Source organism: Protopterus annectens, chromosome 2.part0, assembly GCF_019279795.1.
Source record: "Protopterus annectens isolate FY-2018-M chromosome 2.part0, PAN1.0, whole genome shotgun sequence".
NCBI classification, from domain to species: Eukaryota; Metazoa; Chordata; order Ceratodontiformes; family Protopteridae; genus Protopterus; species Protopterus annectens.
In genome coordinates this window covers 1,051,272,783-1,051,299,427 of record NC_056728.1, presented here as the reverse complement: position 1 = coordinate 1,051,299,427, position 26,645 = coordinate 1,051,272,783, and the positions used below count along the sequence as shown (strand labels likewise).

The window sequence follows — 26,645 nt, the reverse complement described above, 5'->3', positions numbered from 1 at the left end:
ACTAATTTGCACAGTGTTATATTATGCCTGAATATAATGGCCTTAGTGAATTCCATGCAATTTTTTAAATGTTAATCCCCTCTGAGAAGAGGTAAAAATGTTTCATTTTAATTGCAAGTTGCATGTATAGGGGAGAAATGTTCAACCTGAATCTTTAGATATTGGAGAGGCTGTAAAATTATAAAATTGGTGTAAAAGCCAAAACATTAATCTTCACAAATTTGAAGTGCTTCATCTGTAGCACAAGTACTGTTCCAATGGACCCTCCCCCCTAAAGGAGGAGGGGGTACACCACTGTGAGGAAGTCACAAATTTTATTGCCACACTACTGAGACTTGTGCACCCCTCAAATCAAACTATATTTATTATCAACACTGTAACAGTGGTCACGTAACTGTCCTATGCTCTCATATAGTTTACTCCCCCTAAAAGCCCCATTCTGTAGACTTATTGAGAAGATAGTGTAATGGCCACAGTGTAATCCTAATTGCTGCTGACAGTAACATGCACTGACCCAGCAGGCCATATCTTTCATTAGTGATCACATTGCTGCCCAGTGCTTTTAACATATTTGCCTCAATACCTGTCCAAACAGGTAGCGGTGATGTGTACTCCCTTGGATAAAACATGCTGTTGTCATACGTTATGCTGTGTTCCCACCAAACTATGGCAATGGTTACTTCAGTGTGATTGCCTAAATGACCCATTTCTTCCAGATTTCCCCTATGTAGGTGTTTCGTTCATATTGCTGTCACACACTATATAGTGTTCTCAAACTCTGAGCAATGATGTTCACTTCACTGTGATCACTTCAATTCTTTTTGCATTCATATCCATAACTTATTTGCAGGGCTAGTCTTAATCGCATCAATGTGATCTCAGTTAGAAGAAATTATTGCAACTCACCTTGCTGTAGGCACCACATCCTGTTCACCATATCAGGGGAGTGCTGTGCACAGTGTACTGTTGCTACTACCCACAAATAACTGGCTTCATGAAGGAGGGGAAAAACTGCATGAGAACATCCCTTGAGTGTCTACTCCTTTGTCATTCAATAGCTGAATGACATGCATTTTCTGGGAAAGCACTGGGATTGGTAGTTAATTTTACATGCTTGCAAGTATGTGGTGGCAGGGCTGTTAAAATAGTGTAAGTTTTCACATCTGACTTCATTTTCCCTTTCTCTAAGTTCTGTTTCTCATTCATTTAATGTGAAGCTGTGGAGTATTTCTGGCTGTTCAGTTAGCCAAGTTACCCTGCTGGTGTCTTGGACAGTAGCTTACTTTAAAAGCTATTGCATACTGGTTTCAAACTGCTCTGCTGCAGATTACCTGAGCACTTGCATCTCTTCTCTGATCATCGCCCATCATTAAGTTAATTGTTTAGGTCAGAGAAAATTAATTCTTGTTGACCGTTATCAGGTGCAGTGTTTCAGGCTCAAATGTGACTATATAAAAACCTTTCCAGTACAACTAATGGAAGGATGTCCAAAGTGGCAGTTTTCTCCTTGTCAGTGTTGCAGCTGAGTTTTTTCTGTTGAGCATTTCACTTTCTATTACATTTCAAACTCCTGCTGCCTTCAGAGTGGAAGAGGTCCTCTGTGCGATGGGTGTCAGTCACCTCACTTGCTTTTGCAAGTTCCAGTTACTTCATGGTCTGGGTTTGTTTCACATTCAAGATGTGGTTCTGACATGTGTTACTCATGATCTGGTTGAGCCAGTCATTTCTTGCAGTGGCTGTTCACATACCTTTTGGGGCTGCTCCTTCCAAAGAGGCTTTCTCTAAGTTTTTTGATAGGCTTGCTGTGTTTTCCTCCATTTTGAGTTTCCAGGTTTGGTGGTGGCTGTGATAACTTTTCAGAAGATGCTTTTTTCTTTAATATTAAATCTCAATTACTACAGTGACAATTTAGATGTTAATGGAAACAAATCATTGTGACATTTTTCATTTTTATGCCGTAAACATGTTTTAATTCACTCCCAACATTTATATAAATTGTCTAATTGCCTTCTCTCAAACATTGCTGCTCCTGACCATTCTGCTTGTATTCTCAGATTCCTTGTATTTCTATATAATTTGCTCCTTCTCTTTTCTAAAGATTCCACTTCAGTTCTTTTACCAGTATCCACTTTCTTGCTGTTGGTTTAGATTTTGATTTCCATTATAGTACTGCTTTCACCAGCCAATGGTACTAAAGTTAAATGCTTACTGTGTCTAGGCAATTCATATTCTGTGTTGTAGCTCTAAAGAATAATTTCCCTAGTTAAAACCAATTGCTTCCCCAACATTTCTGACAAAGTATTGTAGGGATTTTTTTTAATCTGTTTGCTCCCATGGTCTTGTTTTCCTTTATTTTCTATTGAATTCCAGCACCCTCTTGTCTGTTGTCGTCCCCTACTTTCCATTCATATGTTTAGCTAAATTGAATATGTTTTGCCACTAGCTGAATAGAATACTTGTACTTGTATGGTGGTGGTTCTCCTGAAGGACATGCATTCATAATATTTCTTGGCCCGTCTCCATCACCTCTCTCCACTTTGATTTTTATAACACTGTGGGCTCTCTGTCTCTAAAGAGAGGTTGTTAGAAGTGTAGCCATTGGTAACAGTGGGAGTAGTTTCATTTCTTTATATTCTGTGTTAACGTCTAGCCTAAGGGGCTTGTCTTACCATATAAAGTGTTGCATCTTGTGTTACTTCTGCTAAAAAAAATTGTGCTTTGGTTGGCTAACATCTACCTGCAATCAACTGGATGTATGTGTGAATTAAGGTACACTTTTATCTGCACTTTTTCATATAGTACTGTGTTGTATTTATTTTATTTTCACTGAATATTTGGATCCGCGGTGGTGGTACTGCGGTAGTGTTGTCGCCTCACAGTAAGATGCTGACCGGTTCGATTCTCAGAGCGTCCTCTGCGTGGAGACATACGTGAATGGGCTTACCTTCATTGAAGGTTGTGCGTCAGGGCTGGCAACTCGGCACGTAAAAATTAACTGCCAATCATTAGCGGACCGGAGTTCCGCTGTGGCGACCCCTAACCGGGAAAAGCCGAAAGACTCAACTGCTTATGTTACTTGATCCTCAACTATTCAGTTCTAAAGTATTCTTTAAGTTGGATAATTCTTCAGTGGAATATAGCCACTTATCCCACTCATCTCTGGCCTTCCTCTCCCACATTACTTGAACTTATTTTCCCCAAATTCTCTGATGTAGGTCAAGCATTTTTTGTACACTAAACTTTTTATAGCTAAAGAAACTACATATTTTCACTGCGTGTATCTGTCTCACTATCCATAATTTCTCTATTTTTTGTATCATCTTTACTCTCTTCCATCCTTGTCTGTTGTAATAGAATCCTTTTAATAACACCTACATTCCTCTTATTGATCTCATATACATGGGTATTGAGAGAGTCTGTACTTTCAGCTTTTGTTTTTTATCTTTATTCTATATTCTGAAAATATATGAAACGGGCAAAATGTACCACAACACAAATGGCCATTTCTGGATTGAAGTACAAACATTGCTGCAAATCTAACCTTTCTTGATTTACCATACCATTTATATCCTTGAGTTTGTGATCGTGCTTTTGGTGGCTGCCACTTATAGCATCTGAATGAACCCATTTTTACCCAGAGTTTTGTCCCTTAGAACTAACACATATTTCTTTCTCTAAAGCAGAGTAATCCGTAAAGCTTTCCATTTACCTCAAACTTTTTTATTTTTTTTTTGGGGGGGGGGTACTGGGGAGATCTAATCACTTATTGTGCAGTGTTGACTGACGTTTCTTGAAGTGCACTGGCTGGACGAGCTGTTTCTCAACCCAACACACCACAACACTAAGGAGAATGGAGCATGCACTTGCTAGGCTTGTTCATTAGAATGTGCTGTTAAGGCCGGTACACCTTGATTGTAGTGCTTTCATTCTCTCCATGGAACATATTTTTATCCAGCTACTTTATCTTTCTACATTAGAGTGTTGCTTTAATTGCTTGGTCCAGTGGTTGCTAATTTCCTGTAAGCGGGGTATATATATATATATATATATATATATATATATATATATATATATATATATATATATATATATATATAGAGAGAGAGAGAGATATAGATAGATATATAGATATATGTATATAACTATATATGTATATAACTATATATATATATATATATATATATATATATATATATATATATATATATATATATATTCAACTCTGGTTCTATATTTAAGGGGCATAACCACTAGTCAAGCACTTTTACAACGGTTGTACAAGTATTTGGAAGAGGGGGAAAATTCATTTGTTATATTTATTGAAGCTGTTTAATGTAGATATTTTATTTATATATATATATATATATATATATATATATATATATACACACACACACACACACACACACACACACACACACACACACACACACACACACAAAATGTTCTTGTCTTACTGCTTTTCTTAGCAGCTAGGAATGCTGCTCCTGTAATGTGCTCCCCTCTATCATGGAATCTGGAGTAAATCCAGGTAGAGTTCCTGTTTTACATTTGGAGAAAGATGGTTGTTCAAGATCATTTGATATGCAACTGAAGCCATCTTCCCTCACTTGAGACTTTTCTTAGTGTCTGTAGAAGGGTACAAAGCTACAAATACTTGCATCGCTCTTTCTCTTCATGCAATGTAAGTGAAGTCAATGTATGTGGGAGCTGTGGCTTGCTAAGGGTATGTAACAGAATTTTAACAGGATCTTTTTCGTAAGGGCTACTAAATCTTTCATAACATTCCTTTGGCTCATTAGATTTTCTTGTTTTGTTGGCTATGTACTTCATCTTATAAAGGTTTAAATTGCAAAATTATATGCATTTTGGAAGTGCCTGTACTTTAATTCAATGGAAAACTTATAAGGGTGTTCTAAGTGACTTCTCTTTTCTTTTAGGCCAGAGTTTAGGATATGGGTTTGTCAACTATGTTGATCCGAAAGATGCTGAAAAAGCCATTAATACGTTGAATGGTCTGAGGCTGCAGACAAAAACAATAAAAGTAAGTATAGTAGAAATATGAGTGGCCTCTAACAGTTTGAGAATTTCTGAAGCCAGCATGTTCTAGTAGTTCCACTGCATGTTGGAACTACCTGGGAGTAAGCTAGTTTAACAGTAGATAAAGAAGACATTTGAACTTCAGTACTTTGGGTAAGAGCTAACTAGCAATCAACATAATTCTTCTGAGCTATGTAATGTTTTAATCTGGGGTATAGTTTTAATTTATTAAGTGTTATTAGTGTTAAGAAACCATTTGTCAGATTATTGCATTATTAATCTCTGGCTTTCATTGGAAAGGTCCTGTGTATGACTGTCAGGATCCTTCCAGACGCATGTCTGCCCTAGGCATATACCAGCTTACTAGTATGAGGGTATGTTCTGCAACAATTTTTAGAATTTGCCACATTTGTGTATACAGACATAGTCAGTGTCATAGATTGTGGGTTTTCCTCTGTCAAAGATTGTGGTAGATGTTCCTTACTTTGCCTATCACGTTAGATGTTTTAGGCTGGAGACAGAACGTATTAAATCTTGTCAAGCCTGTCAGGGGTTTGGTTCTGAAACTCCATGTCTCCTTAAGATACTGTAACAGAATCTTGATCAAGAGGTTACTTTTAGTGCAGGCAGCTGTTTGCTTTAGTTTACAGCATTTAATGCTGTAGTTAAAAAGAAACCGAGAAAAGGTGCCAAAAGAGTGATTCAGACTGGACCTCTGCTTCCTTTTGTAGGTCAGAGACCAATACCCAGAGAGGCTAGTCATAAGGAAGATGTTGCCTCAAACCTGTAGTAATTAGGAATGAAGGGGTAGACACCATATTCTGATGACGGAAGGTTATCAAATAGATGTTAATCCCTTATCACAAGCCTCAGAAGAACATGCCATGTTCAAGGCAGCAGAAGACAAAAGATTTTTCATATCTATTACTGCTGCTGTCGACCACAAGGAATTAATAGCCTCCCAATTTCCATGGCTCCAGGGTACTTTCCATGTGCCCAAACTGCAAGTCAGTTCAAGCTGAGCTGACTAAAATGACAGGTTTGGGCACAAAGCCTTTTCAGAGCTTTCCTGCCACTGAAGAGTACTCTCCTCTTAAGGCTTTCAAGGACAAATGGTTGGGTAATGCTGTTCTTTGCTGGGCCGATAAGTCCCCCTTGGGGGGGGTGGGGTGGGGGGGGTGGCTTCTATTTAAAAAGCTTTCCTGTTCAGAAAAGTTATTAAAGCTGTTTGTTTTAATGGACCATCATAAGACTGTATTGTACTTTTAAACAGGAGTGCTCTTCCTGTCAGTTTAAAAGTTGTTTGCATTTCAAATAGTTTTTCTGCAGAGACCTTTTTTACGTTTTAGGGCTGGCAAAGTGTTATAAAGTTTTTTTGACTTTCAGTTTGTGAAAAAAAATGAATTTTAAAAAAAAAACATCAGATGTTATGTGATCCTATCTCGCCTACATTCTGTACTGATGGGTTCGGAGCCGATCCTCGGCTCCAACTCGGCACACTATACTATAGAACGAAGTCTCTTATTGGCTGAGCTATCCTACATCCCAGGATGCACCACCACCGCTTCCCCAGATCTCGTTTGCCACTTTACAAGCAAAGATGTGGTCTCGGACTTGGCTGAGCTAAGTGCTTTTTTCTTAACAAATTTCTGTCAGGAAATTTTTGATATTCGACCCAAAAGCTGTTTTAACAGCTATTGTTGTGTGACTGAGTTTAGGTTAAATTTTTGTGGTGAATTTGATCTTTATTTTGAGGGAAGGGATCCCATTTAAGTTAGAGGGGCCTTGCCCTCGCGCGTGTTTGAAATTTTTAGTGTGAGTTTTGTGGTAGCTTCTTAGTTGGTCAAGTATCCTGTTTTTTGTTAGAGGGGTCTTGCCTAGTTCTCGTTATCTTTTGAAAATAATTTTTTTGGTGACTAGAATTCTATTTGGTGTAGTGGATATTGTGTCATCATGTCTAAAGAGCACAGACCTTCAGGGTTCAAAAAATGCTCCAAATGCAGTTACAAAATGTCCATAATGGACGATCATTCTTTGTGTGTACTGTTTCTAGACATCTTCAGGAGTCATGCAGCGTGTCACGCCTTTTCCTCCTGGGTCCTCCAAGAGAGGAAAAACAAATTGATTTTAAAAGGGATGATTACACCTTCCTTTGAAGAGGCTTTATCTTCTTCCTCTTCTCCTTCAAAGAAAAAGAAATAGTCTGCTCTGACCAGCCCGTCGGAACCGACCACAAAGAAATCTCGGCAGGCTTCTCCATCGGCTCCACGGACTTCGGAGCCGAGGGCGGAACGGTCTGCCTCGATGCCTCCAGCCTCTACTCCTCTGGCTTCAGAGCCGACGGCTAGAGGTTCGAGAGGCGGGTCACCTTCATCGGCTCCTCTGTCTTCGGAGCCGATGAGAGTCGTCCGCTTAGATTCTTCCCCTTCGGCGCCGAAGTCCTCTTCGGCTCCAAGGGAAATTGCATTGGTTGTGGAGTCTCCCTCGGCACCGATATTTGTCGAGACGATTCGGAGCCGGTCCCCCAGTCCTTCGGAACCGGTCGAGAAGTCGACTTGAACTCGTTCGATCTCTTCTCTGTCTTCAAGGATGTCTGATTCGGACATTGACAGGGTACTTCAAAGGCTGTTTCAGTCTCCTGTCTTCCAAAAGTTGGTTTCGGCTCCAGCCCAGTTGGCTCCAGAGCCGATGGCCCACCCAGTTGTCTATGTTCCTCCTCCAACAGCCTCTGCACTGTTGGAGTCGGTGCTAGTGGAGCCGATGGAAGGTTTCGGGTCTGCTCCGACCCATACTCCAACCCTTACTCCAACCCTGACCTTCGGATCGGAGTTCGGTACTCGGACCTCCTCGGTCGGCCCTGGGGGTGACGCTTCGGGACCGATGTTTTCGGTTCCAAGTGTCCCTCTCGGTGCATCTGCTGCGGGAGTACTGTCTAGTGTTGTGGCCTCGGGGTCGGACCTTCCCAGGACTCTGGGGGTCCGGCCTTCAGGGCCATGAGTGCTCTGGCCATATCCTCTTTGGCAACCTCCACCGTCTCACCGGCACCTTCCCTTGGCACGGAGACTGGATCCTTTGTAGTCCCCCTGTCTCAAGACAGCGGAGCCCTGGGGCCTGAGGTCACCCCCACCGGGGGTTCCCCCCTTCCTGGAGGTCCCTCCGAAGTGTCTTCGGAGAAACCCCCAAGGAAGAGACAGTGGAAGAGGAAGCACGTCGACTCCCCTGATGAGTCTCTTACCTCAGACACCGACCTCGATGATGCGGAGGGGTCCCCTAAGTCGTCCTCGGATGATGTCTCCTTTGCGGACATTTTGGAAATCCTGAAGCAACGAGGCGACTGGCAGTCCAAACCCCCTTCTGCTGAGGAGTCTGTGTTCCTCAAGGCCTTTGGGGCTCAAACCTCCGCCTCCTGGGTGTCTCCGCCCTTCGAGCTCTTGGATTTGATCTCGCAAAGGGCGTGGGAGCACCCGGATTCTGTGGAACCGGTGCCAGCTCGCCCCAATAAATTTCTGAGCGCCCCCCCCCCCCCGAAAAGGAATTTCTCTGTAAAGGTGTGGCTGTAGATGCCCTGGTAGTGGCATCTGCTACCCAACAAAGATGTAGCAGAGGCATCTACGTCCGTCCATCCTCCTAATAGAGTCCAGGAGCATGGATCGGTACGGGAAGCACACCCTTACTTCAGCAGCCTTTACTTTAAGGTCTCTGAATTATTTGACGCACTTCACCAGACTTCAGAGGGATCTGGTCAAGGAACTTTCAAATACCCTGTCTGGTAACCTACCTGAGCAGTTGGCCCAGACGGTTAGCTCTCAGCTTGCTACCCTTTCATCATCGAACTCATCCATGAGGCTCATTTCGTATGCAGCCGAGGGAGCGAGTAGGGTGGCGGGAACAGGTGTTGCTCTATGGAGACAAGCCTGGCTTCGCCTGTGTCACTTTGCGGAAGCCTTCAAGTCTTCCTTTGCCGACGCTCCCTTTGATGGGTCCTCTCTGTTTGGACCTAAGGTAAAGGACACCTTGACTCGATGTGCACAAGAGGGTAAGACCTTGACTGCCGTAGGGGCACGGTTTTCCATTCCCTTCAGGCCTTATCCCAAGGCTAGAAGAGGGGGGAAAATGTGGTTCCGTAAATCCCGAAAGTCTTACTCCTCACAGCAGGGCGATCCCCCTTCTAGAGGCAGGGGAAATTTTTCAGGGAAGACGCCGTCCCAGAGGCGGCGGAGGCCCCCGCAACACTGGAGAACAGAGTCCTTTCGTGGCTCAACCTTCCAGCATCCCTGAAGGATTGCCCGACTGTGCAGCTCCGGAGCCAGTCGGGGGTCGTTTTTCGAAGCACCTAAAGGCCTGGGAGAGCATCACTCCGGACCGATGGGTGCTCCGAATCATTGCCGGAGGTTACACCATCCCCTTTTCTCAACCCCCCCACCATCCCGGAAAATCCCGGACCCACCACCCAGTCAACGGGATCTTGCAGCCATCGAAATCTCAAAGCTGCTTCAAAAAGGAGTCATCCAACCGGTCCCCGCAGGCCAGACCGGATTAGGGACTTGCTCAAGATTCTTTTTGGTGCCAAAAAAGACCGGGGACTTGAGGCCCATTTTGGATCTCAGCAAACTAAATCAGTCGGTCAAGAAGTCCAAGTTCCGGATGGTCACCTTACAATCCATTCTCCCGCTGCTGGAGAAAGGTGTTTGGATGTGCTCCATAGATCTCAAGGACGCCTATTTATCACATCCTGATAGATCAGGCGTCCAGGAGACACTTGCGCTTCAGCCTGGGAGACAGTCATTTTCAGTTCCGTGCACTGCCCTTTGGTCTCACCGCAGCCCCCAGGGTGTTCACCAAATATTTGGCGGTGGTGACTGCTCACCTGAGAAGTCTAGGATTCCAGGTGTTTCCATACCTAGACGACTGGCTCCTAACTGCCACCTCCAGGCGTCTACTCTTACAAAACCTAGCAGCCACTATCTCTCTAGGCAAGTTCCTAGGAATCGCCTTCAATTGGGCAAAGTCTGTGTTGCTGCCATCTCAGCGCATACGGTTTATCAGAGTAGAGATAGACTCAAAGCAAATGCGGGTCTATCTTCCTACAGAAAGAATAGAAACATTACAGTCTCAAGTTCGAGCTTTGCTCCTCAAACGCTGAGCCCCTGCCAGGATGGTCCTACAACTGTTAGGTTCCATGTCGGCCACCGTTCTTCTAGTCCCCTTGGCAAGGTTACATATGAGAATTCTCCAGTGGCTTCTGTCAGTCCAGTGGTTTTATCAGGATCTCCCTCTGTCACCTCATTCTGATCAGAGACGTGCAAGCAGGACCTTCGTTGGTGGCTTCTTTCCTCCAACCTAGATCAGGGGCAACCCTTTGTTCCACCACCTCCTGTGGCCACCTTGACTACGGACGCCTCCCAGATGGGGTGGGGGGGGGTCATTACCTGGGCAGGTCGGTCCAAGGCAAGTGGCATTCCGATGAGTCACCTCCACATCAACATACTAGAAATGAGGGCGGTGCTTCTATCGCTGCAAGCACTTCACGATTTCCTTCCCCCGGGCATGGATTGCCATTCAGTCCGACAACATGTCAGTAGTCTGGTACCTGAACAAGCAGGGAGGGACCAGATCCTACCACCTTTGCAGAGAAGCCATGAAAGTATGGGATTGGGCGATTGCAACCGAATGTTTTCTGGTAGCAACACACATTCCAGGGAGATCCAATGTGATAGCCGACAGACTGAGCAGAACTATTCTCTCCCCTCATGAGTGGTCTCTGAATGACAGAGTGGCAACTCAGATTTTCAGAAGATGGGGAACTCCTTGTTGCGACCTTTTTGCAACCCCCCTCAACACGAAATGCCAACAGTTCATCTCTCACCCCAGTTCCGGGGGAGATTCTCAAGGACGCCCTAGTCCAAGCTTGGCCCACTGGCCTGCTGTACGCCTTTCCTCCGGTTCCCCTTCTTCCCAAGGTGATCCAGAAGGCGATTCACTTGAAGAGCAAGATGATTTTAGTTGCCCCATACTGGCCTCGTCAAGTCTGGTTTCCCTTTCTCTGGAAATATGCACTGGACGGTCCATGGTTCCTGGACCAGGTTCCGGACCTCTTGATCCATCAGTCGGGACAACATCATCAGTCCCTTCACTCGTTGAGGTTAACAGCTTGGCTCCTCCTCTTCCAACCTTAGTCCGGAACCATGCTTTGGACCCGGAAGTCATACATATCTTGTCCTCGGCCCACAAGACTTCTACTAAAAAAATGTATAACAGCAAATGGAAGAGATTTGCTATTTGGGCCCAACTCCGGGGATTAGATCCCATAACTATCCCGGTATCAGAGGTTCTGAAGTTTTTAGCTTCTCTATTCAATCAGGGTTCTTCGGTCTCTACCATCAAGGTTCAATTGGCAGCGATTTCCAATTTTCATGAAAGTATAGACCCACCTTTGAGCAACAAGTTGTGTAAAGCCTTCATGAAAGGTGCTGGACTGCTACGGCCTCAGATTTCTCATCCCGCTCCACCGTGGGATCTTAATGTGGTGTTGGGTGCTTTGACCTCTTCCCCCTTCGAACCGGCAGCAGCTTGTGACTTGAAATTTCTTTCTTGGAAGACTGCTTTTTTGGTTGCACTTACATCAGCCAGAAGAGTTTCGGAACTTCAAGCCCTATGTGTCAAACCACCGTACTTGGTTTTTCACAAGGATAGAGTATCCCTCAGGCCTAATCCATCCTTTTTTCCTAAGGTTTGTTCTAGTTTTTGTCTGCAACAGTCATTGGAACTTCCAGTTTTCTTTCCAAAGTACTCAGAGCGGAATACATCTTCCATGGATGTTCACAGACAATTGCGCTTCTATTTAGATAGGACGCAACAAACACTGAAAACAGATCAGTTGTTTGTGTCCTTTTCGGACAATAAATTGGGCAAAGCCGTCACGAAGGTCACTATTGCCAAGTGGATCAGAGACTGTATCAGTCATACTTACTTCCTTTCCAATAAACAGCTTACAACCACAGTGAAAGCTCATTCTACAAGGGCTATGGCTACTTCGACAGCTTTTCATTCTTAGCTTGCCATTAGTGACATTTGTGCTGCGGCTACGTGGTCTTCTCCTCACACCTTCATTTCTCACTACAAATTGGACGTGGCATCTCGGGGGCGAGCTTCCTTCAGTTCCACAGTTCTCAGGAGTGTTTTCCAATGAGCCACCCAGGAATCAGGTGCTAGGGACGCTGTCCCATCAGTACAGAATGTAGGCGAGATAGGATCACATAACATCTTTTAGTTATGTACTTACCATAACTTTAGATGTTTGGGATCCATCTCTCCTACATTCCTAATAACCCACCCTCCTTCCCCCTGCCTTGGAGATTAGAAGAGACCGGACGGTTCGAGTTTAGCAGTTTCCTCTTGAAACACCTGGCAATTTTATATCAACAGTCTGTGTGTGTGCATGTGTGCGGACAAACAAGATCTGGGGAAGCAGTGGTGGTGCATCCTGGGATGTAGGATAGCTCAGCCAATAAGAGACTTCGTTCTATAGTATAGTGTGCCGAGTCGGAGCCGAGGATCGGCTCCGAACCCATCGGTACAGAATGTAGGCGAGATGGATCCCAAACATCTAAAGTTATGGTAAGTACATAACTAAAAGTTATACCAGCTTTTGCTACTTGTTTCCCCCCAGAAAGAGGCACCATTTTCAGCTTGACCGTGCTGCAAACTCAGAACCATCATCTGTCCTTAAATTTATTTTTTTTACATTTGTTTACCGGGATAGTCCGACTGGATACATGTCCATTTTCAGCAGAGGCCCGGGGAGAAAAGCTCCACAAAGACAAACTTACATAGATTACACAGAAGTTAGCAAACCATTATAAAAACAAAGTGGTTGTATACAATGGGTTAGTGTTCCCTAGTAGGGACTCTCAATTGACATGGACAGACAAAAGTAAGAGACATCAGATTGGAAGCAGAGCTTGGTGATGCAGTTACAAGTTATGATAATTGCAGGATATGCTTTTAGTTTATAACTTAATCAGGGTTGGTACATGGGCATAGCCAATTCACTTTGAGATACTGTTTGAGGTTTATTTAAGAGACTTTTGGAGGATTGTAGGGTTATAGTTTGACAACGGATTCCAGGTTTTGCTAGTGAAGTTGGCAAACAGGGATTCACCAGCAGAGTTATTAGCTTTGCGGGTTTGGACCAGTAGTTTCTCGGCTGACCATAGGGTTCTTAGATTGCTATATGGCTTAATAATAATTTTAAGCGAGGGGATGTCCTCAGGGTGATACAAAATATTGTGCGCTATTAAGAGTTGAATGAATTGAATTAAGCTGGGCAGTTCTAGCCACTCTAGGTGTTTAAGGTTCTGGCAGTGGTGGGTTCTGTAGGTGGAGCCAGTGGCGAATCTGGCAATATGATTGTAGCTATGGGACAGCTTACCTAGTTTGGATTTTTTGAGGTTTGAGAGTACAGGCAAGGCATATTAGAGAGTAGGTGTGAACGGGTGATTGCAGTCCTAGCCAATGGGGTTAAAAATGTCTTGTTTCTATGCAGTGATCCAAGCTTCTTATTGATGGTCTGTATGGTTTTGTTGACCTGTAGGTCAAATTTGAGATAATCACACCAAACTGCTAGGGGTTATCATAGACTATCTGGGGAAATAGTGGTACCATTGTTAGATGTGACGGAGAATGAAAGTCTGGTGGATCTACTAGTGGGAGAGAAGTAGAAATTTAGTTTTATTGGGGTTCAGAAGTAGGCGTTGATTGGTGAGCCAGTTCTCGATGATGTTAAATGTATTTTGGGTTAAGATTTGCAAGTCGGATGGGGAGGTGGCTGAGTAGATGAGTGGAATCCTCTGCATATTGGATGCAAGTGGCTTTAGGGATAGCAGTGTGGAGGTTGTTGATAAAAATAGAGAAGAGTAGTGAATCTAGTATAGACCCTTGAGAGACCTAGTATAGACCCTTGAGGGGACACCTTGTGTGAGAGGTAACTGGCTGGAGAGTTTGCCCTGCCATAGTACCGCCTGCTGTCTACCAGTCAGGTAGGACTGGACCCACTGGATAGCAGGCTTGTTGAGGGAAATAGATTTTAGTGAAAGAATAAAAAGCTCATGGTTGACCATGTCAAAGGCTTTTGATGGGCTAAACTTCGCCCTCTATCTTGACCTATTGTCATTCCTGTTTTGGTTTATGGCAGTAGTAAAGGAAAGGAGGGCTGAGGTGGTGCTGTGATATGACCTGACACCATGATGGGAGTCAGTAAGTTATTCTGTGAAAGGTATTGCATTAGTTGCTTGTGTACTCATTTCTCCATTATTTTGGCTAGTGGGGAAAGAATGGCAATGGGTCTATAGTTGGATATGTCTGAGGAGCTACCACCTTTATGGAGTGGGATGACGTGAGATATTTTCCAGAGTGAGGGGATAGCATTTTCGGATAAGGTTCTGTTGATGTGGATAGATATGCAATGGCATCTGCAGTTATTTGCAGGTACTCTGCAGGGAGGAGGTCAGCAGCGAGGGTGGTAGGTTTTAGATTTCTTAGAAGTGTTTTGATAAAACTAGTGGATATTGGTTGGAAGCCAAATTCCGGGTGATTATTAGATTAGGTCGATAAGTTATGTGGTTTAAGTCAGAGGAGGTTAGTTGATTTGCTAGGGATTCGATTGTTTCGGTGAAAAAGTTATTAAAGGTGGTAGCTATTGTCTCTGGGGATCTATGGGTGTAGTTAACCGGGATTGGGGTGGTGTAGTGACCTGGACAAAGTAGTTGATTTAAGCCTGCCCAGAACATTTGAGGGTTGTTGTGTTTTTGTAAGAGATTTTGGTAGAAGCTTTTTTTATCCAGTAAAATAGATTTTTTTGCATCATTCCTGAGTTGACTTTATTTTAGATGGTCAAGTGGGGCTTTGGTTGTTCTCCAGCTGGCCCAGGCTCTGTTTCTAGTTTTGATTTTTGCTTTGGTGTCTTTTGTGAGTCGTGGTTTTGTATTTGATCTAGTTTTTATTGTACGTGCTGGAGCATGGGAATAGAGGATAATTAGGCATTTAGTGTTAAAGTGATCTATGGCCTCTTCTAATGTTAGATTTTTTAGTTTTGAATAGTCAGCTGCTTTTAATTCATTTTGGAATATAGCAGCATCAAAGTTTTTCCTGTTTCTAAATGTTTTATATTTGCTCTGGTGAGGGTTTCCTGCCTTATGTTTTATGATATAGGTTAGACAATGGCTGCTGAGGTCATCAGGGAAGAGAGTACCAGCTGAACAGTTGGGGTTGGTTATAAACTAGGATCCAGTCTAGAATAATTTCCTTGTTGGTTGGTTTGTTTATTCTAGTGGGAGAGGTTATGGTCTGTTTAAACCCAGATAAGTTTATATGAGTGGTGGGGGGGGGGGGTCGGAGGAGCAGGGGTGCCAGTCTGTTTTAAAATCACCAAAAACTATGGTTTCTTGGGGATAGATAGTAGATAACCAGTAAATGAGATGATCTAGGGTATTTAGGTTGTTTCCTGATGGAATGTATGCACATACAATGTATGCACATACAATGTTCAAGTGTTTGCTTTTGGTTAATCTGTAGCTTGGATATGAGGAGTTCCGCATTATTGAACTGGGGAGGTTGAATGGTGTCTCAACGGTTAGAGTATTTTTGTAAAGGACTGCTATCCCACCTCCTTTCCTTGTAGCACAGTCTCACTGGTGAATATTGTATCCTGGAGGTAGTATCTCATCAGTAGTGCTGGGTTTTAGCCAGGTTTCCGTAAGACTCAATGTCTAGGGAGTGGGTTGCTAGGAGGGCGTGTAGGTTGGGAATCTTATTGTTAATACTTCTAATATTTAGGTGAAATGCTAGGAGGGAACTAGTGGGAGTATTCATGGGGGTAGCTTGACTGGGGGGGTTGTGGTAGGGGAGTGGAGGTTATTGGGTGTGAGTGGGCCAGGGTTGGGATAAATGTCTTCATGTGTTAAAGTTATAGTGACAGGATATTCTGAGCTTTAGGAGTTTGTGTTTATAAGCTTTATATAGTCTTTGTCTTTAGGATTATGTTTTGTGGCTGTACAGGGGTGGAATTGTATAGAGGGTGGTATATTCGGTGTGCAGGGGAAGGTAAAGTGTTTGGTGTTGTGTGAAGTCGTGGGTGTCTGACCATTTGGGTAGTGAATACCATGGTCAAATGTTTGTTCATAGGCAGTGAGATGGTAAAAGAAACAGTACAGGCATTTGGGTAATTAGTGGGGGTTTTTTGCCTTGCATTTTGATAGGGGGTGGGTCAGATTTGATGGCCGACTGTGCTAACAGGGTGTGGAAGAATGAGAGAGAAGGAAATGGGTTAAGGGGGCAGGGTTGCTCAATGATGTGAGGCGCTGATTGGTACTTAGCAGGAGGGGAGTGGCAAAGTCTGGTTTAAATTTAGCACTAGTGGGGGCGGGTGGAATTTGGGGTCAGGGAGGGGAGCAGAGCGAGCCGAGTGGTGCTGTCACTGACTGTTACCTTGGGCTTTTGGTTTGGTTTGTATGATTGTATGTAAGCAGTGTTGGCTGTACTAATTTGTTTTTTTCTTTTTTAATTTTACACCAATTTTCAAGCTAATTTTAATTGGATCCTAGGGGTAAACGAGCAAATGTAGTCAATAAGGAGGGAGCGAAATTACTTTACCAAATTAAAAAGTAAATGCTTGGGACTGGAACACTGAGTGTAAGGCTGATTCAAAGTAGTATAGCCCAATCTAGTGGCAATTGGCTAGATCCATTCACTGTTGTGCATACACCTTTAAGTATCAACAGTTTACAAAAACTAAATTGTAGTTCTCTTTTTACAATTGAAAAGCTGGAGGGAGTCAGGTTCTTGCTTCCCAGAGGTTTTACTTAAGATAGCCAGCTTCAGCGGAGAAGGTAGAAATTGCTTTAGCCAGCTTCAAGGAGGAAGGTAGAAATTGCTTTAGCCACAAAAGCCACAAAAAAGTGTAGCAAACATTCTGTCACCACAGCAGGCTAGCAGTTTTCCTTAGTTGAAGGTGGGTGACTGCCTGCCATTAGTTTTACCTCTAACTGCTTATGTGAATCAGGGTTTGGCTGTTGGTGTTCCCTCATTGGGTAGGGAGAGAACAACTCTTGGTCCTAGAAGGGACAGGGAAGACTTCCCTATTTGGTCTGTGTTGTGCCCGCTGCTGCCGCCATTTGTAATGCTGTTGGCCCCTTTTTTCTGCCAGAGAAACTGAAAACTAAATACGTAATTTCCTCTGGCAGGAATTTACTTGGTCTGGCTCAGGGTTTAATTCAAACTACTGATCCTTTTTCATATAGTTTCTGGAAAAATTATACCTCTTTTCTTGAAGAGATTCAAGATTTTGAATCTGGGCAGGAAGATAAAAAGACAGATGCAGAATTTTCTGCTCATATTTCTGTTTCAGACTTTGAGGAGAGACCAGTTTCTGGTTCTCTGCGGGATTTATCTTTGAGACTATTTACAGATTGTTCTAATTTTCATTGGGAGAAGGGCTTCAGTCCATCAGAAAGTTATGAGGTTGCAGGAGAAGTTTCTATTACCTTCACCTATTCTCCAATTTCATCAGCTTTGGAGGATGTTACTGCCCACAATTTTCCTGAGTCCGTCAGCTGTCCCCTAAAAAGGCAGATTGTGGAAGTTTATGCATTATACATTTTATGCACTCTTCCCAAACTTGAACCAGCAGCTGTAGTTAATCCTACTGCTGCTAAGCATTTAGTCCTAATCATGCTTTTTCTGTTAAATATGGGGAAAAGTGTATGCTTCTGCAGCTTTTTTTTTCAGAATTTTGAATTGTCATTATCTGTTAAGGTTTATTCTGACCAGTTGTGAAACTAAGTAATGTTTTGTCTTCAGATTCTTTGAAGAAAATATGCTTTAAATTTAGTTTATTTTGTACAAGTCACTGCTCACTGTTTGTAGTATGTATATGATTCAGGTGAAGCTACTTCAAGGGCTTTGACCACTGGTACTGAGAAGGCTTCTCTGGCTGCATTCTCAACCCCCCAGGTGAAGAGAGATTTTAAATCTACTTTGGATAGAGATTTGGTTTTTGTTCGGTCTGTTGCAGAAGTGATCAAACAGTGTGACTAGAGGGATCAGTCGATACAGGGAATTTAAGATTTTCAGCTCTCCTTTCCTGAATTTTCTGTGAAACTCTCTACCCCTCATACAATTGTAGTAAAAGGAAAAAATAAGTCTCAAAATGCAGGCAGAAAAGAAGTTATGTACTTAGCATAACATTCTATGCGAGTTCATCTCGCCTTCATTCTTACACATGGGTTCGGAGCCAAACTATAGGCTCAGAGTTGGCTGGTTTTACTAGCTGAAGATCTGAGTAGCTCAAGGCCAGGTCCCTATCCCATGATGCTCTCTGTCCTACCTCAGATCTGTTTTGCTGAACCCAGCATGAACAGATATAATCCTAGAAATACTCCAACCGGAGTAAAGTCCCAGAACAAGACCACCAGACCCCAATTCTACTCATTCTTCGAGACCCTGGAGGGGGAAGGCAGGTGGGAATGTAAGAATGAAGGTGGGATTAACAACTCACATGGAACGTTATAAGTACAGAACGTCTATGTGAAGTTTTTCAATCTCGCTGTTCATTCTTACACATGGGTAGCATCCCAAGCGCCCTAATCCTGGGTGGCTGAAGGGAGTGTATTCCTGAGGACAGTGGAACCAAAGGAAGGCTGTCCACTTTGTAATGAGTGATAAAGGTATGCGGCTTAGACCAAGTGGCAGCTGCACATAGTGTCCAAAGGCAATTGAGCCGCAGAAGTGGAAACCGCCCTAGTGGAATGTGCCTTCACGCCATGCTCTGTTTGGTTTGCTGAAGAGTATATAAATTTAATGCAGTCAGTTAAACCATTTGGAAAGGGTAACTTTAGAGACTGATAATCCTTAGTGTTAGCATGATAGAGTTGGCCAGATCTTCTAACTTCCTTTGTCCTGTCCAAATAGAATCTCAATTGTCTGTGGTCATCAAATTTATGCAACATGTACTCCAACTTAGAATAATGACTGAAAAAGGTTGGAAGTTCGATAGTTTGTTTCAGGTTTGTCTCTGAACACACCTTTGGCAAGAATGAAGGATTAGTCCTCAGTGATACCCTGGGTGAAACACAAAATATGGGGGTCTGATAGGGTGCCTGCACTTCAAAGCCCTTTCTATGTGCTGAGGTAATGGCCACCAAGAAAATAGTTTTCCAAGAAAGAAACTTCAAATGGCAGGATGATACAGGCTCAAAGGGGGGAAGAATAATGCATGACAGCACAAAATTTAGATTCCAGGGAGTAAAAAGTTGTCTAACAGGTGGCCTAAGATGAATGGTACCCTTCAGGAAGGCCCTACATAATCTGAGACATCAAATTAGAACCTTCAGCTCTGAGGTGAAAATTCAAAATTGCAGTCATTTGAACTCTAATAGTGGCAGTTGCAGCACCTTCATGAAAAAGCTTAGATAGGAATTCCAGGATACTAGCAGTCGGGGCAAGTTAAGGATCAGTGTTCTGGGAGGCCCAAAAAGCAAATCGCTTCCATTTACTAGCATACAACTTTCTGGTGGAAGCTTTATGCGAAGATACCAGAATATGCTGTACCTCAGAAGAAAATTTGTGTGACCTGGCTAGCTTGAGAATTGGAGCAGCCAAGCTTGTCAGTCTGAGAGAACGAAGGAAGGGATGGAGGGCCCCTGACGAATGTGTCAGCAGGTCTGGAACTGGGTCCAGAATCCAAGGTTCCTCCAGTTGATAGAGTTGGAGGAAGCAGAACCAAATCTGACAAGGCCAAAAAAGGGCCGATTAAGATTACAGTCCTTCCCAGGCTTTTGGATTTCTACAAGAATTTCAGAGTCAGGGGGTACAGGTGGGAAGGCATACAGGTGTCCTGGGGGCCAATCGTGTATGAGCAAGTCCCTTGGGCTGTCCCCCGGAGGGGGATTCAGGGCAAAGTAGCTTCTGCATTTGGCATTCATAGGGGATGCAAACAGGTCGCAGGAAGGCTGGCCCCATCTGCGGAAAATCATCTCCGCAGCTTCGTCTTTGAGAGACCACTTGTGCAGTAATAAATGGCTCTGCTCAGTTTGTCTATCACGTTGAATTTCCCTGGGATATACGTTGCTGTCAGAAAGCACCCGGTGGATACTGCCCACTGCCAAATTCTCAAAGCCTCTCGACACGGGGTAAGACTCGTTTCCCCTTTGCTTGTTGATGTACCAGACCACAGACATGTCTGTCTGTATCACAATCATCCCTAGAGGAAGAGTCGTGGAAGTGCTGCAACGCCAAAAGCACCGCTATCAGCTCCAGAACATTGATGTGCAACTGTGACCGTCTCCGACCAGGTGCCTTGGGCTGTTCTTCCCTGAAAAAGCCCCCACCCTATCAGAGAAGTGTCCATGGTCACAGTGGCTGACGGCAGGGGAGAAACAAATGGTCGACCCACTGTGACTTGGTGGCCGGTCAACCACCAGTGAAGATCCTTCTTGCAAGAGTCCATAATCATGATTAAGAATGACCTTGGAAGTTGTTGGTAGGATCACTGGGTGAAGAGTAACCAATGAAGAATCCTCGTGTGCATATGTTCCAGAGGAACTGCTGTGAGCGTAGCTGCCATGGTACCTAGTAGCTTAAGTACTTGAGAGGCCGGTATTTTGCAAAATGTCTGAGACCTGGTTTCGGAGAGTGGCTATTTTGTCCAGGGGCAATTTTACTGTGGGGGTGGTGTCTAGTTGTGCTCCAATAAAGGAGATGCGCTGCGATGGCGACATCGCAGACTTTTCGAAATAGGTAGTGATGCCTAACTGAGCAGAGATGGAATGTGAGATCCCTGGACAGGATTTTGTTGATGCCTGGAGGTGACTGTAAGGAGCCAGTCCAGATACGGAAATACTCTGAATCCTACACACCTCAGGTGAGCTGTAACCACTGCCATGCATTTGGTAAACACTCTCAGGGGGCTGTTGTGAGTCCAAAGGGCAGTGCTCGGAATTGGTAGTGACTGGCTCCCAGTCGGAAACGCAGATTATCTCTAAATGGTTTGGCCATTTTGATATGGTAGTACGCATCCTTGAGATCTATAGGCCACATCCAAACTCCCATTCTGAGGAATGGGAGAATAGACTGAAGCGTGACCATCCGAACTTCTTTAAAAATGTCTTCTGAGATCTAAGATGGGCTTCCAGTCCCGTCGTCTTTGGAACTAAAAAGAATCCGGAGTAAATTACTGATCCTATCTGGTCTGCTGGGACTGTCTGGATGCCTCTTTTTTTTTTTTTTTTTTTTTTTTTTTTTCTTCTCCTGCAGCCTCTGGATTTCTATGGCTGCTTATTCCCTGAGACTGGGTGAAACGTCTCAGATTTTTTTCTGAACACGTATGGTTTCTAAGAATGGGATGATGTAACCTCTGGTAACAATTCTTTGTACCCAAGAATCTCTTGTAATTCCTAGACAGGCATCTGGATACAAAGCCAAGCAACCCCAGACTGCCTCCAGAGTAGGACAGTCGGGCCTCCTTTCAGGAGCACTGATGGGGCTTACCAAGAAACTGATCCCTGTTGCCCTGGTTCTGCGGACCCCCTCTGCCTCCAGGGTGCCATCTTCCATTATTACCCCCCCCTCCTCTGCCCCTGGAAGGGGGGGGGGTTCACTACGTGTTCTTGAAAGCTCCTTGGGACTTTCGGAACCACATTTTTCCACATTTCTTCCCTTTGGGGGTATAGTCTGGTAGGGGTGGAAAAACGGACTCATACAGCAGATAGTCTTTCCGTCTTGCTCGCACCTGGTGAGAGTCTCCTTGACTTTGGGCCCGAAAAGACAAGCCATCAAATGAGGTGTTGACAAAGGAAGACTTGAAGGCTTCCGCAAAGGAGCATAAGCCCATCCAGGAATGTCTCAGAAGAGCTACTGAACCTGCTGCCCGACCTGAACCATCGGCTGCATAGGAAATGAGCCGCATGGACGAGTTAACTATGGAATTAAGGGTATTAAGCTGGGCTCTCACCTTCTCAGAGACACCTCCCATCTGTACTACCCTGCAGAGCATCTCCGAGCTCTTTTTTACCTGTCTTCAAAGAGATTTCCTAAATGAGTCAAGTAGTTAAGCGACCACGTAGCAAAGATTGCAGAACTATAGATGAGTTTCCCGTACCTGTCCATAGTTCTGGAAGCCCTATTAGGAGGATGGACAGCAGAAGAGGTTTTGGACATCTTTCTTGGTGGCCGCTGCCACCACCATGGCATCAACCGGAACTCCCTTAGTGAGGAACATCTTGTCTTGGGGGGAGGTGATAAACTTGCTGGGCCTCCGAGGGACCAGTTCCATAGTATCAGGAGACTCACATGCCCTTTGAGCAACCAATTCCATTAGTTCGTCGAAGGGCAGTCACCCAGGAGGTGGAAGTTTGAGACCCAAAGGCCTTCAGGAGCACCGACTCATCCTCAGTAGGGCTAACGGACTGCCAGTCACCCCTCTGCTTAAGGACTTCCAGGATATCAGCAAAGGAGATATCCTCAGATGGGGACCCTTCTGATTCCTCTAAGTCCGTGTCTGATGTCAAAGACTCCTGGGGGGAATCTAACTGCCTCCTCTTACAAAGTTTCTTCCTGGGAAACCTCATCAGTGGAAGCTTCTGGTGAGGTCTCAGTAGAACAAGGGTCACCCGATGGGGTTACCTGAGGTGCTCTGGTTCTCGACGCTTCACCAGGACCTGCGATGTAGAGGCAGAAAGCGGCACTTTACGGGAGGAGGAGGGACCTGATTATTTGCGTGTCTTGGATGACATAACCCTCATAGCATTGCAGGCTCCACTGCTCCGACCTGAGGAAGCCACCGGCTCCGAAGAAGACTGCAGCCTCCCTGGCGTAGAGACAGTGGGCTCCGAGCCAGAGGATGAGCCAAGCTCATCCGCGCAGAAGCTCAGAAGAAGGGTCTGAACAGATGCATCGGTTCGATAGGTGATCTCAAGGTTTCTGAGGCCAGCTCCGAAACACTGGCTCAGTGCACGGCTCCAAAGACTGCGGAACTGGCGACTGCACCTTCACAGTAAGACTGAGCCAGTGACTTGGGCTCCGAGAAGCTTTAGAAGACTTCAACTCCTTCGATGACTTGGTCTGGTCAGCCTTGTCCAAGGATTCCTGAAAGTCTGGCTTCAATAACTCTATCCACCACCTTCCTTCTTTCAAGCAAAGCCCAGCTACTGAAGGAATGGCAGAGCAATCCCCCTGGAGGTGAACTGGCCCCAAGCAATAGACACAATTCACACGGGTGTCCTTGATGGATGTTTTCTGCCCGCATTTTGGGCACTTTTTAAATCCTGATTTTTGCTTCTCCTTTTGATCAGCCATACTAGGAGCACACCAACAGTAAGCAGTAATCTGAAAAAAAAATACTACAGCAGCACACGCAAACACACCGCAAACTCTAATTACTGTATAAACTCTGTTAGACCACTGAACAGCTAGAACAACTATCAAAATCTGAAGTAATACTAAAAGTTTATATCTAATAAGCTAAACTCACTTTTCCAGCGAAGACTAATAACTATGTAAACGCACGCTAAACAGGATAGGGAACTAATAAACTAAGGCACACCCAAAGGCCCAAGAGCAGCCTCTCTGAAAAGGATGAAATCTCATTAAAAACTCTGGGGAAAAAAAACTAAAGCAAACGAAGGTAGTATAACAGTACTATAGTAGTATAACAGTATAAAGAGTAATTATCCAAAGAAAGACTTGGCTATAAAGCATAGTTAGAAAAAATTGTCACAAACTGACCCGAGCTCTAATGACCTCCGATCTGTTGCAGCGGCAAACTAGATCTGAGGTAGGACAGAGAGCATCATGGGATAGGGACCTGGCCTTGAGCTTCTCTGAGATCTTCAACTAGTAATGTGGCAGACTCTGAGCTGATAGATTGGCTCTGAACCCATGTGTAAGAATGAATGGTGAGAGTGAACAACTTCACATCAGATGTTTAAGAAATGACAAGGGGGTTAATTTTTTTTAAGAATTCCCCAGAACCAAGGACAGTCCCAACAAGTGCATATTTTAAAGGACCTTGTCCCCCACTCACACCCTTGCAGCCCTTTTTCCTTTCCAGAAAGTCTGAATCTCCCTTTTCTCTTGGCAACTGATGTTTTCAGACAAATGGGTTCTGAAGATCATTAATCAAGGTTACCGATGGCAGTGAGTGGAAATGTGTAGTTTCCAGGGAGGTAATCCCTCATCCACCAGACCAGATTATTTCCACCTGTTCATCACAAGCCATCCCAGGGATGTTTTTAGTGCCAAAGAGAGAACCTGGGCATCGGTTCTGGATTTTTCTTTCCTAAACCTATCTGTGATGGTCCCAAGTTCAAAATGCTGTCATTTCAAAACCTGTTTCTCATTCTTTTCATGGTAACTCTGGATTTAAATGATGCTCATCACATTCCTATTCATCCAGAATTCAGGCGTTTCTTAATGTTCTGTGTATGATTCATGTGATCAGTTCTCTGTCTTACCCTTTGTACTATCCACTGCACCAGGAGTGTTCAGAAAGTGTACAGCTCCAGTTCAATAGCATAGCGCAGGATAGAATATCCACATTTTCCTGTATTGAGACGACTTAGCTTTGCTCAGTCATTCATGAATCTTTCTTTGGTGAGAGTTTTGACTCTTGGAATACCAGCTTGTGTAAGTCTCTTACACCTCCACACAGGGGTGTCTGCTGTACACCTCCATTCAAAGAGCTTTTCTTCTATGGGAAAAATAACTTTATCTAGATATATTTATAAGGTTTTCAACTCAAGACTTTTGTCACTTAGAGGGAATATTTCAGGATTTTGGGTCTCTCGGCATCTAATTCTCATGATACTCCTGGCAAGACTCCACATGAAAGATGTAGTGGTATCTGAAGTCTGTCCCAGCATCAACATCCTTTGTCCTATTCAATCCCAGTGCTGGGGTTTATCAGAAGTCATTTGGTGGAGAGCTTAATATCCTTAACCAGGTCTCCCCTTTTCCCTCCGTTTCAAAATGGTCATCACAGAAGCCTCAGATTTTGCTTTGGCAGCAGTTTCAGGAGGGGTAGTAGTACAAGGTGTATGGGACACCAAAGATGAAGCAAGTGCATAAATACAAAGGATCCTTGTGCTGATCAAGACACTCAACACTAAATCCTCTCTTGTCCTTCGGACAACTCCATGTTACAGACTATATCCTAGTAATGCGGTACATCAACAAGCGGGGGAAATCTGGTCATGCACCCTTTGCAGACTAGTAATGTTAGCTTGAGATATAGCTTCTTAGTACAGTCTCACTGTACATGTACCCTAACTTTCCATCAGAGAAAAACTGAGTGGCAAAACGAGCTGAACAGGATAAGAGTTGATTAGCAGAAATAGAAACTGATCAGGGGGTCTCAAGATTTGATCTATGGGGAGTTCCTCCAGTAGACTTATTTGCTGCCTATCGGCTAGCAAGATTTTTCTCCACAACTTTGTGCAAAACGGCCTGGAAGACAGAAGCATTGGACAGTAATGTTCCTGTGTTTTTCCACTGATATCCAGGGAACTTTTGAAGATCCTGAAAGAATCCCCCCAACAAAGATAATTTGTGGTGACTCCCTTCTGGCCCAGACAGCAGTGGCTTTCTCTTTTCGAAATGGTCAGGGGCAGCTGCCACGAGCTTTCTCACAAACTGGATCTGCTCACTCGAGGGCAAGTGTTTTATGTACTCTGACCCCACTCGTCTTCAGCTGACTGCCTGGGTGATAGGGTCTTAATTCCCTTTAAGCACTTGTTTACTGAGGACATGCAACAGATGCTAAAGGAAGCATGAAAGTCTGCTACTAGAAAATTGTGTTCTAGTTGGTGCTAGCAGCATGACCAACACCCATTTAGGGCTGTTTGTTCCCTGGTTCTACAATGTAAGAGTTATGATCCCTGTCTTTTTTTTCTTGTCTGTTAAGGTTTACACATGTTCATTTCATAATGTCTGTCCGTGGATCCTTCAATGCATTGTCACTTTAAAATGGTTTTGAAATGGTGTTTTGTATAAGAGGCATCTAAGAGAACCGGTGCCACCTCCTTGGTATCTTAATTTTGTGTTGAAAGCTAACAGTTGCTCAATTTGAACCTGTTAACTTGGCTGACTTGAGGTTCTTAACGCAGAAAACTGTTTTACTGATAGCTCTGACCAATGTATCAGAGTTAACTCACAAACTATAAGGAACTAGTCGACTAAGTGTACACAAAACAGCTTGTTCCTCAAAGCGTACACAGTTCCACACCGACACCAATTAAAGTTCAAACACTTGTTTAATACAGGTAAAATTCAGTTGAGCGCTTTCATCTAAATTATATAGACTTCAGAACAATTCTAAAACAATTCACCTTTCCTATAATTTTTTTTAAAAAACAATCAAGTTACACGTCATTTCACCAATTTATATTTAAAGTGCCAGTGTGCATATTAGAATAAAACCATCCTTATTGTTGCTTTAATCAATAATATTAAGGCATTAAAATAATTACTACTATTGAACCATTTTAAAATTTATATTAATAAGGCTTCTCTCTTATATGTATAATGAACCATTATATACAGTTTAAAATTCTAAC

The 26,645-nt window shown here is 43.8% G+C and overlaps 1 protein-coding gene across 6 annotated transcripts in view; it reads left to right on the top strand.

The window, feature by feature from the left end:
- Positions 1-26,645, top strand: part of ELAVL2 (ELAV like RNA binding protein 2) — a 1,537,668-nt gene that overhangs the window by 993,977 nt on the left and 517,046 nt on the right. For all 6 annotated transcript variants that reach the window (XM_044061279.1, XM_044061277.1, XM_044061275.1 and 3 more), the window contains one exon: positions 4,941-5,044. In XM_044061279.1, the coding sequence (XP_043917214.1) occupies positions 4,941-5,044 (104 nt within the window). The remainder of the gene's footprint in view (positions 1-4,940; positions 5,045-26,645) is intronic.